The 17,520-nt window shown below is 43.9% G+C and overlaps 1 protein-coding gene across 1 annotated transcript in view; it reads right to left on the bottom strand.

Moving 5' to 3' along the window:
- The window catches only part of tex2l (testis expressed 2, like), a 67,607-nt gene that overhangs the window by 10,432 nt on the left and 39,655 nt on the right, over window positions 1-17,520 (bottom strand). Inside the window, exons 8-10 of the mRNA XM_060840395.1 lie at window positions 14,193-14,325; window positions 1,645-1,776; window positions 323-535 (exon numbers count right to left, since the gene is read on the bottom strand). Of these exons, the coding sequence (XP_060696378.1) occupies window positions 323-535; window positions 1,645-1,776; window positions 14,193-14,325 (478 nt within the window). The remainder of the gene's footprint in view (window positions 1-322; window positions 536-1,644; window positions 1,777-14,192; window positions 14,326-17,520) is intronic.

Here is a 17,520-nt window from a genome sequence, read left to right as displayed (position 1 = left end):
GCATCAAAAAGCTACTCGGCTTGAATAATAATTTCTGCTTCCTATTTGTTGGGTGAGAAAGTGCCATTTCAGCCCAACTAGGTGGCACTGCTGTTTCTAATAAACAGGTTTGCTCATAGAATCCCTCATAGCTTTTGGGATAGTACTGGTGCTAGTCTTTATTTGTCAATGTAAACGGTTGTGAATTGCTCTGGTAGGTATGACTGGTGCGGGCTGTAATCGAGTGATTCATTCACTGTTGCCAATGATTGTTTTGCTGAGCAAAGACTCTGTTCTCCTTTACATTCATTGTTGGACCAGTATACAACAGGATGGGACATACCATATACGATCGGTAGGGGGTGGTGGAATGTTGACAGCCAGCGCTCCTGCCAGCTCCTGAACCTCAACAGTCAGGAGAAGTGGAGTGTTCGACATCTCCTCTATTTTCTTCTTGATGAATTCATTCTCTGTGGCTTTTTGAAAGTATTTCGATTTGGCAATCTTATCCACAAAGCGAAGGATCTTTCTGCTGGTGCTGCTCCCTGCTGCAAACCTGGAAGGACAAGGAAGTCTTGTTTCACAAGGGTTTTATTTTGTTTGCTCAATCTCCCGTGACTTGTTCATCACCAAACACCATCCCCCCTGCCCCCCACCGACAACTTCCAGTTAATTCCCCTTCAGATCCCGTCCTGCTCCCAGTCCTTCCCAGCAATTAATAATGAGGGGACAGGATGATGGAATTCAGAAGGATAAGGGGAAATCTGATTGAAACTTACAGGATACCGAGGGACCTGGATAGAGCGGATGTGGGGAAGATGTTTCCGCCAGTAGGAGAAACTATGACCCGAGGGCACAGCCTCGAATTAAAAGGACGAATCCTTAGAACTGGGACGAGGAGGAATTTCTTCAACTAGAGGGTGGGGAATCTGTGGAACTCAGTGCTGCGGAAGGCTGTGGAGGCCAAGTCATTGAATATCATTAAGACATCAATAGATAGGTACTTGATTAGTAAGGGCATTGAGGGTCAAGGAGAGAAGACAGGAGATTGGGTTGAGGAACACATGAACCTTGATTGAATCACAGAGGAGACTCAATGGGCTGAATGGCCTTATTTGGCTTCTGTCTATTATGGTTCTATGGTCCTGTTCGCACATCCCTCTTGCAAATATATTTCCCACTCTTGAAGATTGAGACAGATTAAAGTTAAGATTTGTGAGCCCTAATAGTTGAGATGTCCACAGGGGTGAGGCTGAAGCTATTTCCACAATCATCTTAATCACAAGAGTCCATTCCTTCTGAAATATGACCTTGTGCACAAGTGACATTCTTAAAGTATAAAATAATAAGGGCTCATGCAGTTAATGTAAAGCCTTTGTGATTCTTATGGCTATAACTAGATCAGATCTTTCTGCCCTGTTGCCATGTGAGAGTTAATGGTGATAGCCAGCATTTGAACATATAAATTTAATAGCCTTTCTAATGGTATTAACATCCATGCTCTGGAACCGAGGCAATCTGGTGTTTTAAACTTATAAATTATACCTGGTTCTATTAAAACAAAGCTCAAGAAGGTGACCCATGTTGTTTGAGGAGCACCGCGACACATTCGCAGAAGTCCTTCATACAAAAATCTCCGAGACAATGAGGAAAATCCCCAATTACCCCTCTGCACCAGGCGGACCGAGTTTCTCGACACCTTGTGGTTCTGCTGAAGGCACGTCCTCTTCATCTGAAGACCCAGCACTTGAAGATTCCTCATCACTGTCCACCAGCACCAATGTCCGGGGATTATGCCTGTTGGAAAGAAACAGCACTAAGCAGCGTTCACATTGACAGCTATTAGGTCCAACACATTACTGACTTGCTTTCCTCGCAGGCCCAGTTTCTTCTCTCAATTCCTGCTGGAAACATCCTCGTATGCAAATTAAACTGAATCAGCACCAGGAAGACTGCCAGAGGTTATGGTGATCCACTCTGACTGTGCCAGTTATTCTCAGTAAGTGATCTCCCCAGAGCCCTTAGCTCCCCTATACATGACAATCACAGTGGAATACTCTTTGCTGCACATTGATGCTTAAGCAAGCGGAGCTTTATGGGTCACAAAGGCATGAGAATTCTCTTATTGTGTGGTTTGGAGGTTGGTTTTAAGACACATCAGTTCAGGGCACAGCAATGTCAGGAATCATCCTTAGTTATAAACCCTGTTTTTGTAACTCAATACGAACTGCTACCATACATGATAAGCTGAGATATACCATGCTCTAATCTCACAGATACATTATTGGAAGGCAATTCTCTACATGCGCTCCTCTCTTTCAATTTTTCTTGCACCCTACTAACTCTGCCCACATTGTACTATTTATGCCCAGTGGGGAGCAGTTCTGTGTGCATAACCAAGGCCAATGGTCAGAAGGTCTGAACGTCAAGAATGTTGTAATTTGCAGAACTACTACATACAACCCGTGTGCAGAAAGTTCTCTCTGATGCTATGTTACTAACTGGCACGGTGGCTCAGTGGTTAGCACTGCTGCCTTACAGCACCAGGGGCCCAGGTTCGACTCCACCCTCAGGTGACTGTACAGAGTTTGCACATTCTTCCTGTGTCTATGTGGGTTTCCTCTGGGTGCTTTAGTTTCTTCCCACGGTGTAAAGATGTACAGGTTAGATGGACTGGCCATGCTAAATTGCCTTGTAGTTTCCTGGACTGTGTAGATGACGTAAACTGGCCGTAGGAAATACAGAGATAGGAAAGGGTGTGGGTGGAATGTCCTTTTGAAGGCCAGTGCAGACTCTATGGGTCAAATGGTCTATTTCCGCACTGTAGGGGTTCTATTAATCTTTTTGGATATGCTGTGACACACATTTGGAGCAAGTACAACTTGAACACAGACCTCCTGGTTGAGAGGTAAGGGCACTGCCACAGAGATACAAGAGCTTGCCTCACAGTCTGTGTGCTCATAATTTTCAATCTTTATTGAGTATAAAATACCACTTAACTTCTCCGAGTCCAGCTGTGCATTCCTTTTATTGTACCCAATAGCTTCAAGAAGTGTCCATAGGATGTTGCCTCTCAACCAGCTGGTCAGGTCATGCATCTTATCATAGGCTCACTTCAATATGGAGTGAATGTTGCTGCATACCAGAGTGACAATAGAATGCTGCCACTAGACCTTTCTATGGCACGTCATGTGTAGAATAATGAGCTCCCATATGGCAGCACTCACAGTAAGTCAGTTGATATATTTCTTAATAAAAATATTATTAAATCATAGAACACCCAATAAATTATTATGTTGTTCAATTGCAACCGTCATGATAGATTCTCTTTCTGGACATTGGTTGTGGAGTCATGGAGTTGTAGAGATGTACAGTACAGAAACAGACCCTTCAGTGCAACTCGTCCATGCTGACCAGATATCCTAGCCTAATCTAGTCCCACTTGTCAGCATTTGGCCCGGATCCCTCTAAATTTGTTCTATTCATATACCCCTCTAGATGCCTTTTAAATGTGGCAATTGTACCAGCCTTCACCACTTCCTCTGGCAGCCCATTCCATACATGCACCACCCTCTGCATGAAAAGGTTGCCCCTTAGTTCCCTTTTATATCTTTCCCCCCCTCTCACACTTAATCTGTGCCCTTTAGTTCTAAACTCCCCCACCCCAGGGAAACGACCTTGGCTATTTATCCTATTCATGCCCCTCATGACTTTATAAACCTTTATAAGGTCACCCCTCAGTCTCTGACGCTCCAGGGAAAATAGCCCCAGCCTGTTCAGCCTGTCCCCGGAGCTCAAATCCTCCAACTTTGGTACTGGCTCGAAGGGCCTATTCCTGCACCTATTGTCTATTGTCATCCTTGTAAATCTTTCCTGAAACCTTTTAAGTTGAATCAGATGGCTTTTTGTTTCACAGTGAGCAATGATAGTTATCATAGTCACCATTACTGAAAGTGCCTTCACTTAACGGATTTTATTAATTGAATTTAAATTCTCTTAGGTGCTGGAGTAGGGACCCCTGTCCTCTGGATTACTGGTCCAGTCATGTTAACAACATGTCACAGAGTCAACAAACACTTCGGACTGGGTTCCCATGGGTAGATATTTTCCAATTAACCTGCTCAGAGATGCTACTTTGGATCTCTGGATCAGGTGAGACTTGAACCAGACCTTCAGTTTGCTCATTCTCCCCACGTCCATGTGTGTTTCCTCTGCGTCTTCTGGTTTCATCCCACAGTCCAAAGATATGCAGGTTAGGTGGATTGACCATGGTAAGTTGCCCCGCAGTGTCCAGGAATATGCAAACTAGGTGGATTAGCCATGGGAAAAGCAGGGTTACAGGGTAAGGGTACGGGGGGGTGGGGAGGGGGGGGTTAGTGGGTCTGGGTGGGATGCTCTCTGGATGTACTTTGGAGTGGACTAATGGATTGAAGAGTTACTTCCATGCTAGAGGGATTCTATGATCCTACTGGAACCCTAACAGTGCAGTGTCTCCCTCATTGGTCAAGGAGAACACTATGCTGGCCATGTGAAAGAAATATAAAGTGAAATTTTAAAAAATACATTACAGCTATTTGCAAACTAACACGGACTTACTGCAAATTGATCCTGAAGCAGGTTTAAGAGCTGCCCACTTAGCATTCAGTCTCCTCCATTCTCATGACATATGATGTTAGTCACTGTTTCAAATAGTTAAGCAATCATTGATAAAGACGTGGCTATGATGTGTTGGGTAGGTTAGAGATTATTAAGGTGGACAAATCCCCAGGACCGGATGGGATCTATCCTAGGTTGCTGAGGAAGGCAAGAGAGGAAATAGCTGGGGCCCTGACAGATATCTTTGTAGCATCCCAAAACACAAATCATGTGCCAGAGGACTGGAAGGTTGCTCATGTTGTCTCCCTGTACAAGAAGGATAGTAGGGATATTCCGGGTAACTACAGACCAGTGAGTCTGACGTCAGTGGTGGGAAAGATGCTGGAGAAGGTACTGAGGGATAAATCTATTTATATTTGGAAAAGAATGGGTCTATCCACGATTGACAACATGTGCAGGGGAGGTCGTGCCTAGCCAACTTAATAGAGTTCTTTGAGGAAGTGACCAAGTTGATACATGAAGGAAGGGCTGTATATATCATATACATAGACTTTAGTAAGGCATTTGATAAGGTTCCCCATGGTAAACTAATGGAGAAAGTGAAATCACATAATTTGCAGGGTGTTCTAGCAGGTGGATAAAGAACTTGTTGAGCAACAGAAGACAGAGAGTAGTAGTTGAAGGGAGTTTCTCAAAATGGAGAAAGGTGACCAGTGGTGTTCCACGGGAGTCAGTGTTGGGGCCACTGTTGTTTGTGATATATATAAACAATCTGGAAGAGGGCACTGTTGGTATGATCAGCAAGTTTGCAGATGACATGAAGATTGGTGGAGTAGCAGAAAGCATAGAGGACTATCAAAGAGTACAGGAGAATATAGATATACTGGAGAGTTGGGCAGAGAAATGGCAGATGGAGTTCAATCCAGTAGAACGTGAGGTGATGCATTTTGGGAAGGCTAATTCTAGAGCGACTTATTCAGTAAAAGTTAATGAGCAGAGAGATCTGGGAGTTCAGGTCCATTGTACCCTGAAGGTTGCTGCACAGGTGGATAGAGTGGTCAAGAAGGCATATGGTATGCTTGCCTTCATTGGACGGGGTATTGAGTGTAAGAGCTGGCAAGTCATGTTAAAATTGTACAAGACATTTGTTCAGCTGCATTTAGAATACTGCGTACAATTCTGGTTGCCACATTACCAAAAGAATGTGGATGCTTTGGAGAGGGTGCAGAGAAGGGTTACGAGGATGTTGTCTGGTATGGAAGGTGTTAGCTATGAAAAGGGGTTGAGTAGGTTAGGATTGTTTTCATTAGAAAAAAGGACATGGGGGGGGGGACCTGATTGAGGTCTACAAAATCATGACAGGTATAGACTGGGTAGATAGAGATAACCTTTTAAGGATTCAATAATGAGAGGTCATACTTTCAAGGTCAGAAGTGAAAAGTTTAAGGGGGATACACGCAGCAAGTACTTTACACAGAGAGTGGTAGGTGCCTGGAACATGTTGCCAGTAGAGGTAGTAGAAGCAGGCATGATAGATTCATTTAAGATGCGCCTAGACAGATGCATGAGTAGGTGGGGAGCAGAGGGATACAGATGCTTATGGATTGGGGGACAGGTTTAGACAGTAGATTTGGATAATCTCAGGCTTAGAGGGCTGAAGGGCCTGTTCCTGGGCTGTAAATTTTCTTTGTTCTTGGTTCTTTGTTAAGAAGCTCTTATCCATCTCGGATCTAGTAGAGGTATTTCTCTGACTACTCTGTAAACCAGGAGCAGCACATCTGTGCTTTACGAAAGGAGGTGCTAACAGAATGATGCCACCTGACCTGCAGACTGAGAGCAGATTCTTTGTATTAGGATCATTGCAGAATGTTTTTTTTTATGAAGGTGTGAGTTGTGGTCTTCACTGGCTGAGTCAGCGCTTATTGCCCGTCGCTCTTCTCCCTCAAGAAGGTGATGATGAGCTGTCTTTTGGAACCGTTGCAGTCCATATAATCTAAATAGACCAACAATGTCCTTCGAGATTTTGACCCAGTGATGGTGGAGGAATGGTGATTATTTCCAAGCCAGGATCGCTTGGAGGGGAACTTGCAAGTGGTGATGTTTTCATGAGATCTGCTACTCTTAAAAGATGGAAGTGGTCATGAATTTGGAAGGTGCTAACCAAGGAGTTTTGGTGAATTTCTGCCTTGCATCTTGTAGACAATACGGACTGCTGCTATTGAGCATTAGTGGTGGCTGTGGTGCCAATCAAATAGACTGCTTTGTCCTGAATGGTGTCAAATGTTGTTGGAGCTGCACCCATCCAGGCAAGTGGGGAGTATTCCATCACACTCCTAACTTGGGCCTTGTAGATGGTTGACAGGCTTTGTTGAATCAAGACATGAGTTGCTTGCTGCAGTCTCTGACATACTCTTGTAGCCTCTGCGTTTATGTAGTGAGTCTAGTTGAGTTTCTGGTCAATGGTAATCCTCAGGATGTTGTAGTGGGGAATTCACTGATGGTAACACCATTGAATGTCAAAGGGTGATGATTAAGTTGTCATTTATTGGAGATAATTATCATTTGGCACTTGTGTGGCACAAATGTTACTTGCCACTATCAACCCAAGCTTGGATATTATCCAGATCTTGTTGCTGTTCAACATGAACTGCTTCTGTATCTGAGGAGTGCACAAATGATGCTGAACATTGTGCAACCATCAGTGAAAATGGAAGCAAGGTCATTTATGAAGCAGCTAAAGATGGTTGGGCTGAGGACACCCTGAGGAACTCCTGCAGAGATAGCTTGGAGCTGAGGTGGCTGACCTCCAACAACCACGACCATTTTCCTATGTGTCAGGTATGACTCCAACCACTGAAGAGTTTGCCCCCGATACCCACTGATTCCAGTTTTGCCAGGGTTCCTTGATGCCACATACAGTCAAATGCAGCTTTGATGTCACTCTGAGACTGATGGGACATAATTGGCCAGGCTGGATTTGTCCTGCTTTTTATGTACAAGACATACCTGGGCAATTGTCCACATTGTCAGCTGGACTGGAACAGCTGGCTAGGGGAGCGGCCAGTGCTGGAGTTCAAGTCTTCAGTACCATTGCAGGAATGTTGTCAGGTCCTGTAGCCTTTGCAGAATTCAGTGTTTCCAACTGTTTCTTGACATCACGTGGAGTGAATCGAATTAGCTGAAGGCTGGTATCTGTAATGCTAGGGATCATTGGAGGAGGCCAAGATGCATCATCCACTCAGCCCTTCGGGCTGAAGATTGCTGCAAAGGCTTAGGCCTTATCTTTCACACTGATATGCTGGGCTCTTCTATCATTCTATATTTGTGGAGCCTCCTCCTCCTCGAGTGATTTATTTAACCGTCCACCACAATTCGCTACTGGATATGATAAGACTGCAGAGCATAGATCTGATACAACAGCGTTGGAATGGATTAGTTCTACCTATCACTAACTGTTTATGCCGTTTGACATGCATATAGTCCTGTTTGGTGGCTTCACCAGGTTGATACCTCACTTTCAGGTATGCCTGGTACTGCTCCTGGTATGCTCTCCTGCACTCTCCATTGAACCAGGAATAATCCCTTGGCTTGATGGCAATGGCCAAGTGCGGAATATGCCAGACCATGAGTTTACAGATTGTACTGGAGTACAATTCTGCTGCTGTTGATTGCCCACAGTGCCTCAAAGATGCCCAGCCTGGAGTTGCTAGATCTCTTCGAAGTCTGTCTCATATAGCACAGTGATAGTGCTCCACAACACGATGAAGCAGTTGCAGTCTGCAATATCCAGCAGTCTGATATTCAGCGTTGCAATAGAGAGAGAAGTGATGAGTTCTTTGTACAAGGATGAGGCAGCTCATTGTGTTCTACTTGATCAGAGAGCCCCCTGGGATTCCATATACTCAGTGGTACAAGTGGTGCATCTTAGTGCCCATACCAGAGAATCCCTATTGTGTGGAAACAGGCCCTTTGGGTTCACACTGACCCTTCAAAGAGCAACCCACCTAGATCCACCCTCTCCAATTTAGCATGGCCCATCTACCTGACCTGCACATCTTTGGATTGTGGGAGGAAACCGGAGCACCCACACAGCCACAGGAAGAAGGTGCAAACTCCACACAGACGGATGCTTGAGGGTGGAATCGAACCCTGGGTCCAGAGTCCTGTAAGGCAACAGTGCTAACCACTGAGCCACCACACCATGAGCCCCAGGTATTGGAACCACCAAGACTTCCATTCAGTGAATGGTTATGTACCGCTGTGTTCCCCACATTCAGCACCTGAATGCCTGCTATCCCGACAGTAGCCATAATGACCCCATTCTGTGGCAGTTCACTCTTCACTCAGTATTTTGACCAACCTGCTGACCACAAAGGGCTATACTTGTTTTATACATGGTTCAGATTCTGCATCCTAGAAACAATCATTCCAAGTTAGTCAGACTGAAATCAACTGACCACCCTCGTGTACTCCCTTCCTAGCCCTCTTATGGCTGGATTTGCCACAGTATTCCTCCACAGTGGGGGGGTTCAGCATGGCTGCTGGAAGGTATGTGGTGGGCTGGCGATAGGCAGCTTTGCACAATGTCATTGGCTTGTCCTGCTTTGGGCTGTATCAAGTGGGCATAGAGAGGAGTCCAGGCTGTCTGGCTGAATGGCAACATGTGGAATGGTAGGAGTCATAAACACCCAGAAAACTAAGCTGAAGTAGGCCATTCAGCCCTTTGAGCCTACTCCGCCATTCAACCTGATCATGGCTGATGATCCAACTCAGTCCTCTGTTCCTATTATCTCTTGGGACTCGAGAGCTATATCTCCTTCTTGAAAACATTCAATGTTTTGGACTCAACTACTCTCTGTGGCAGATAATTCCACAAGATCATCGTTCCTTGGGTGAAGACATTTCTCCTCATCTCCGTCCGAAATGATCTGCCCAGCATCGTTATCCTGCTCTAGACACTGGAGTCATTTAACTTTCACAGATAAATTCACACCAGATTTTACAGCTGACCTGTTTCCACATCTTAAATATGTTATGTTTTTGAAAAGAAATCTCTTTCAATCCCATATACTCCTCTGTGCAACTTCACATCGAGGACATCATCAGAGAATTAAAGAGCTGACACAGGGAGGAGAAACAACAATATCTATTAATAAGACAAGGATAAACGTGATTAACTTCGATGTGGAGGGGCCGGAGGTGACTGGGGTGGACAATGTCAAATATCACCAGGTTATAGTCCAACAGGTTTATCTGAAAACTGCAAGCTTACTATTTCAAAGAAACCTGTTGCGCTATAACCCAGTATCATGTAATTTTTAACTCTGATTAACTACGACTAACTTAGAATTCTTTTCATAAGGGTCATGAGGGCTGTCAAGTCAGCTGAGCAGCTTTTTCCCAATGGGAGTGTCTCAGTGATAAAGAGAGGATTGGAGAGGGCCCTACAGTGACATTCAGTTTCATGACCTGTTTCAACAGAAATGATCAGTGATTCAGAGAGGGACCTGCTATCTCAATCTGCCACTGTTTAATCACGTCACTGCATTACAACAGCTTGATATCTGGATGAGACCAAATGGTTCGTGTTGCATATCATTAGAGAAGATTGAGGAAAATAATACAACATTGTGGTGCCACAGTAACAAAATAATAACAAAACAATACCACTAATGAGGAATATCCTGACAGAGGCACTTCTCCATAGAAAGGAAGAAGGGCATGCTATGGAAGGTATGATAATGTGAATTTGTCCTGAGGAGGAAAATTGATCTTGTTTGTTTATTCATAGAATCCTTATAGTGTGGAACGGGCCATCTGCCCAACAAGTAACCAACCCTCCAAAGAGTCTCCCATCCTCTTGTAACAGTGAATTGTTCAGATGGATCAATTCAGATTGAGCAGTTGCTGTATGTTTTTGCTGGATTTTCTTTGGATGTTTACAAGAAATGACCGTTCATACAAGTGTTTCCAACTTTGTATTTGGATTAGATCATCACGAGGATCCTGGCCCAAGCTTCACTGTCGTGGTGAGGATGTGATCACTAAAGAACTGCCCTGTTGAACATTGCAGCGATGTAAGAATTATTCTACCAATGGAATAATTATTCCACCATGTGACTAGGAGTGCAATAGGATTGGCAATGTATCTGGAAGTCTTGGTAGAGAGTGGCAGTGCCAGCATATTCCATCTTGTTCAGCTATAACTGATGGGCACCATTCGGCCCATCTATCCTATGGGCCATCTGCCACTTGGTAACACGTGATCCTATTGCTATTTAGTGCCACCAACAAAGATCTGGGATTCAGGAATCTCTGACACCGGGAGCTCTTCCTCCTTCCCTTTCCCCAGCGAATAACCATGTTCCTGGTGGGCAGGCCAATCAGGAATTTCCAACCTGCTTCCAGCCTAACATAGGATCCTTTCAGTGGACTCCTACTAAAGTTGCAATGGGGGGTATCCTGGAAAAGCTGCTTGAGGAAGCATCAGCCAGCTGTGCAACTGTGGAGGGGGCCTCATGTCTGTACTGTGCTGGCACCCTCTTGTTTTGGCTTGAATCATCGACAATGCTACACTGCCAACCCACTCAGACAAGTCTGGGCAGGACGAGCCATGAGAGACTTCAATGGTCGCTGCCTTTGAGGGGAGTAAACATGTGTGGACACATCTACCCATGTGGCAGAGAAGGTAAGTCTGTTTGGGTGTGAATGATAGGAGCTTATAGAAAAGATCAGTGCTCCAGTGTGTGTGCAGAAGAGAAGTGCAGAAGAACCAGAAATAGAAATGCTCAGTTGTCTTTGGTCAAAGACTCGAGAGAAATCTAACAAAAATAAACATTTTGGGCTTAACAGAATTTCCTGATGGTTCATCGTGGTCTTGTCTATTTTGTACAGCCTTTGACCCACAGGGAGGGAGGTGATGGTAATGGTATAATTACTGGAGCTATAGAGGGCCTTCCACCCCCCGCAAAGTAACATTTTTGGGACCTGGGTTCGAATCCTTCCACAGCAGATTTGAGTTCAATAAAAGTTTGGAATTAAGAGTCCCATGATGACCCTGAATCCATTGTTGATCGTCAAGGGGAGAAAATCCACCCAGCTCCCTAATATCCTGTCGGGAAGGAAACTGCCATCCTTACCTGGTGAGGCCTATATGTGACTCCAGACCCACAGCAAAGTGATTGACTCTTAACTGCCCTCTGGGCAATTAGGGATGGGCAATAAATGCCGATCTCACCAGTGATGCCCTCATCCTTGTGTGTGAATAAAAGATAGTATTGCAGTTTCATTGTCAGTTAAGGAAGCTCTTAATTCTCAATTGGGCACTTGCATTTTAATTACTTTCAGATTTAGTTCCTCCCAAAGTTCTCCTCTGGGAGCTGAGGTGAACAAAATTAAATTGAGTTGCACTTGAATTGTTTTTCTTCCATCATTTACCAAAACACATCAATTATAACCAAACAGACAACGATTTCAGATCATCTGTTTCACTCTCAACAAACACCTTTATGTGATTTGTGAGGGAAACAGAAATAATATCAAGCTCCATGACATAGATTTATTTTCTATTCATTCATGAGATAGGGATGGCACCTGTGGGTGTGGAGACACATATAGGTCAGATCAGAGAAGGATAGCAGGTTTCTTCCACAAAGGACATCAATGATTGATTTATTACTATCATAGCAAGGTGGAGTGGTGGCTCAGTGGTTAGCACAACTGCCTTACAGCACTGGGTTCAATTCCACCCTTGGGTGACTGTCTGTGTAGAGTTTACACATTCTCCCTGTGTGAATTTCCTCCCACAGCCTAAAGATGACAGGTGAGATAGATTAGCTGTGCTATAGTGTGCAGGTTAGGGTGGATTTGATAGGCTAAATGGCCTGCTTCCACATTGTAGGGACTCTACTTATTGAGGTACAGTGGAAAGTGTTGCTTTGCGTGCTAGACAGGCAGATCATACCATACAAAATGCATCAGGGTAACTGAACAGAGAGGAGAATACAATGTTATGGCTGCAGATTGAGAGAGAGATTCACATTAACATTTGAGAGATCCATTCAAAAGTCCAATAACAGCAGGGAAGAATCTATTCGGACATGTACTCAAACGTTTATATATTCTGCCCGATGGAAGAGGGTGAAAGAGAGTATAACCAGGTAGGAGCGGTCTTAGTTTATGCTGGTTGCTTTCCCGAGGCATTGGGAAGTGTAGATTAAGTCAATGGATAGAAGGCTGGTGAACCAGATGGTTTGTCATGACATGGAACATAGAACATGGAACATTACAGCGCAATACAGGCCTTTCGGCCCTCAATGTTGCACCGACCTGTGGAACCAATCTGAAGCCCACCTAACCGATACTATTCCACGTTCATCCATGTTTATCCAACGACCATTTAAATGCCCTTAAAGTTGGTGAGTCTACTCCTGTTGCAGACAGTGTGTTCCATGCCCCGACTACTCTGAGTAAAGAAACTATCTCTGACATCTGTCCTATGTCTATCACCCCTCATTTTAAAGCTATGTCCCCTCATGCTAGCCATCACCATCTGAGGAAAAAAAATGATTGTTGACACATGGTCACCATTAGACAAGTCTTTTATTCGAGTTTATTTTACTGACTTCAAATTTCACCATCTGCAATGGTGCGATCTGAATCCATATCCCCCGAGTATTAGCCTGAAGCTCTGGATTACTAGTCCAGTGGCATTACTGTGAAACCACTAACTCCCATGAGTATGGGTATAACATATAGTACTGTGATACAAACAGTAATTGCCAGAGAAACTCATCAGCTCTATGCAGAGAGAGAGAGAGACAGAGATAAATGTTCAGGTCAATAACTTTTCCTCAGGACTTTTGATAAAAGATCATTGACCTGTAACATGAACTTGACTTCGTTCTCCAGATGCTGCCAGATGTGATGAGTTTCTCCAGCACTTCCTGTGTTTATTCCATACAGAGTCACAGAGCCATACAGGATTGAAACAGACCATTTGGTCCAACCAGCCCATACCAAACATAATCCCAAACTAATCTAGTTCCACCTGCCTGCTCCTGGCCCATATTCCTCCAAACCTTTCCTATTCATGACCTTATTCAAATGTCTTTTAAATGTTGTAATTGTACCCACATCGACCACTTCCTCAGAAAATTCATTCCACATGCGAATCACCTTCTGTGTAAAATGTTTGCTCCTCATGTCTGTCTTAAGTCTCTCTCCTCTATTGTGCACACCTTCCCCCCGCCACCCTCTCCCGTTTTGAAATCTCCCATCCCAGGGAAAAGATAGCTACCATTAACCTTATCTATACTCTTCATGATTTTTAATAAACTTCTTTGAGGTCACCTTTCAACCTCCTACATCCAGTGAAAAATGTCCCAGCGCTTCCAGCCTCCCTTTATAACTCACACCTTCCATATCTGGCAGTATCCTGGTAAATCTCTTCTGAACCCTCTCCAGCTTAATGATATCCTTCCTATAACTGGGCAGCCAGAACTGGACAATTTCACATAAGAGTTTGAACTTCCATGCATTCAGTCGTCAGTTTAACTTCCAAGTTGTTGAGGTTTTGAGCTGGAATAACATCAAGCATAAAATGCCAGTCTGCTTACCGGTCTGTTCTCATGTCAGTCAGTCTGACCCCCTCTGGCATCGACTCCTTCCCCAACTTGCACAGGTTCATTTTGGTTTCCAGTGTCATCTGCAATGCCCCGTGGTATCCAATTTCCAGATCCACCCATAGGCCTGGGAAAGGAAAGAGCCATTGACACATAAGAGACATATAGAAGGAAGTGAGGACTGCAGATGCTGGAGATTAGAGTTGAGAGCATGGTGCTGGAAAAGCACAGTAGGTTAGGCAGCATCTGAGGAGCAGGCGAATCGACATTCTGGGCATAAGTCCTTCATCAGGGCTTATGCCCGAAACATCGATTCTCCTGCTTCTCAGATGCTGCCTGACCTGCTGTGCTTTTCCAGCAACATGCTCTCGACTCACAAAAGAGACATATACCTGAATGCTGTCTAGTGTGGCAGAGTCTCCATGAAGGATTCTTCAGATCTCCTCCATAATTTGGGTTGCCAGTTGGTCAGGGGTATTCCTGGAGATTTCAGCACATGACCTCCCTCCTCTGATGGCCTCATCCCTGATTGATGGCTTTTTGAGAAGATACCTGTCACTCTCAGAACTTCTTGCATCATTAGCTGCTTGATCACCAACCTACTCACATTATCAAAGATTGTATAACTAGCAAACTAAAGGGTTGGAATGAAATTTTCAAAAGAAGTATGTAAATCTTCCTTCCAGAGTTGCTCACCTCAGTATCTTGGAGAATAACCTTTAATTCAGAGATTCATACAGTGCAGAAAAGACCCTTTGGCCCATTGAGGCTGCACCATCCCAATTTCCTTGAAGGTTATGATATTTGAAGTACTCATCCAAAAAACTTTTTAAAGGTTGTGAAGTTTCCATTACCTTCCCAGGCAATGCATTCCAGGTTCCCACCACCTGCTGAGTGAAAAAGATTTTTCACAAATCCCCACTGAAGCTCCTGCCCCTTTTCTTAAAACTATGCCTTCTTCTGATTGACCCCTTAACGAAAGGGGACCGTTGCTCTCTACTCACCCTGTCCATTCCCCTCATAACCTTATACACCTCAATCATACTCTCCCCTCAGTCTTCTCTGCTCTTAATTGTTAGACAGATGTCTGGGAACATTACTCAGGACTGTTGGATGAGTTGTTATTCTATTATTCATCTTGCTAATACTTCCATTGATTCTGGGTGAATAGCTAATCACTTTAAGGTGAGTCTGAGTCTTCACCACTTTGTCAGTGGAAACCTTGATGTGGCTGACGAGAGTTTTGTCGATTTGTTAGAGCGCCTGCTGAATTTTGTACCCCATGTATCATACTGGTGTAATACCAGACAAGAAGAGAGACAGCCTATTTGAGATTTATCCGATCATAATGTTTCCTTTACAGTTTTCTGTGCGTGTCACTGTGCAGCATGGGCAAGACCAGACTCTCCCTGTTTGCCAACTTCTAACTGCTTTGTCAATGTATGACTTTGCTGTGACTGTGTTTATTTTGAGAAAGGGAGTGACCTTGAATTATCGAACCTTTGAACTCAGATATTATGACCAGGAATTACCCTGGAGTTTTTATTTAGTGTACTTTTCTAATCAACTTGTTCGGAGATGTTACCATACACCTCTGGAGCATGTAGGACTTGAACCCACGCCTCTCAGTCCAGGGGTACAGACGCTACCACTGCACCACAAGAGGGGGCAACCCCATGACTCTTGGTTTCCTCTCTTTCACCTTCCCTATTCTGACACCCCTTTGGTTTTAATTGAGATATTCCATGGCTGACAGATGGGAATGCCACAGCCAGGAATTTATTTCGCAGAACAATTAGCTTCTAGTGAGGGCACAAACCCTATCTATTCCCGATCAGGTGAGAACATGCATATCACCATGTAACTTTCTGACCCCCTCATCATTCTCCACTGTTTGATAAACCCATCCAAAATACAATCTAACAAACTGAGGGAACGTTGGGAAGCCCAAGGTTCTTTCCAGTGTGACTAGCTGACAGATGGAAGGAAGCTATGACTGAGCTGTAGAGGCAGATTAATTTTTTTGCCTAATCCAGATAAATACAATTAACTGCAGCAGAGAAAAATCAACATCTTTTCATCCCAGATTACACTCTTTCAAAATGCAAACACCTCAAGTGAAAATAAACTGCAGACTGATGCCATTTTAGACAAGTTGAGCATTTTAACCTCACTCATAATCTATAATTTAGGAATTCTCTGGGCGGGTGGTGGAATCTGAATTCAACAAAAGTCTTGAATTAAAAGTCTAATGACAGCCATTAATCCATTGTCAATTGTTGGAAAACCCCATCTGGTTCACTCATCTCCTTCAGGAAGGAAACTGCCATCCTTACCTGGTCTAGCCTACATGTGACTCCAGACCCACAGCAAAGTGATTGACTCTTAACTGCCCTCTGGGCAATTAGGGATGGGCAATAAATGCTGGCCCGGCCAGGAATGCATGCATCGCATGAATGAATAAAAAGAATGAGCTAAGGTTGAAGATGTCTATGCTACTCACAACTTTGTTGCAAAACAGCACAGTCAATCAGCAGGTTATCAGGTTAAAGAGGACTGTTATCAATTACAGTGTGGTGGGAATAGTTAGATTCAACCCCACTCTTATTCAAGTCATTCGTTGGTGTGGTTCTGAATCTCAGGAGAGAGCAGGGATTTGATGTGATGAGGTAGATATCTGTGGCTTATACATATATAAGAAACAACTTTCCTTATAAATCTCCTCATTTTAAAGATCATCAAATCTATCTGCTTTGGTATGGGTTTGTCTGGTCAGATAGACAAAGGCAACACCTCAGGTTGTTTCTTTAAGCAGAATTCATTAGCACCAAGTAGCAGTATGATGATCATACAGCAGATTGATTGATTTGATTGATTAATGTCACATGTACCATGGTGCAGTGAAAAATGTTGTATAATGTGCTTTATAGACAGATCATTCTATACAAGTGCATCAGGATAACAGAACAGATATAGGATACAGTATTGCAGCTGCTGAGAGACATCAACATTAACATTAAAAGATACCTCAGTCCTAAGCTCCTCTCGTTCTAATGTTCTAGCAGAGTTTCTCTCACATGACTACCGCGGTCACTGCATACATTAGAGGCTTATTTGCATCTTGTGAGATCCCATGTCTACACCATGAACTACAGCAGTAAGAGAACATGCACATTTTATATTGATTCTATTTCCCAAATTCAGTCTATGTTGCATTCTTTAAACTCTAAAAAACAAACAATAATCTCAAAACCATTCGATTCAGCCCCTGCTTTCAGCTTTCCCGACACAGCTCAGTTACAGATGAATGGCTCACTGTCAT

The sequence above is a fragment of the Hemiscyllium ocellatum genome, chromosome 20 (genome assembly GCF_020745735.1).
Source record: "Hemiscyllium ocellatum isolate sHemOce1 chromosome 20, sHemOce1.pat.X.cur, whole genome shotgun sequence".
In the NCBI taxonomy this organism is placed as follows: domain Eukaryota; kingdom Metazoa; phylum Chordata; class Chondrichthyes; order Orectolobiformes; family Hemiscylliidae; genus Hemiscyllium; species Hemiscyllium ocellatum.
The sequence above is the reverse complement of the archived record's forward strand: the minus strand, read 5'-3'. Positions and strand labels throughout refer to the sequence as shown.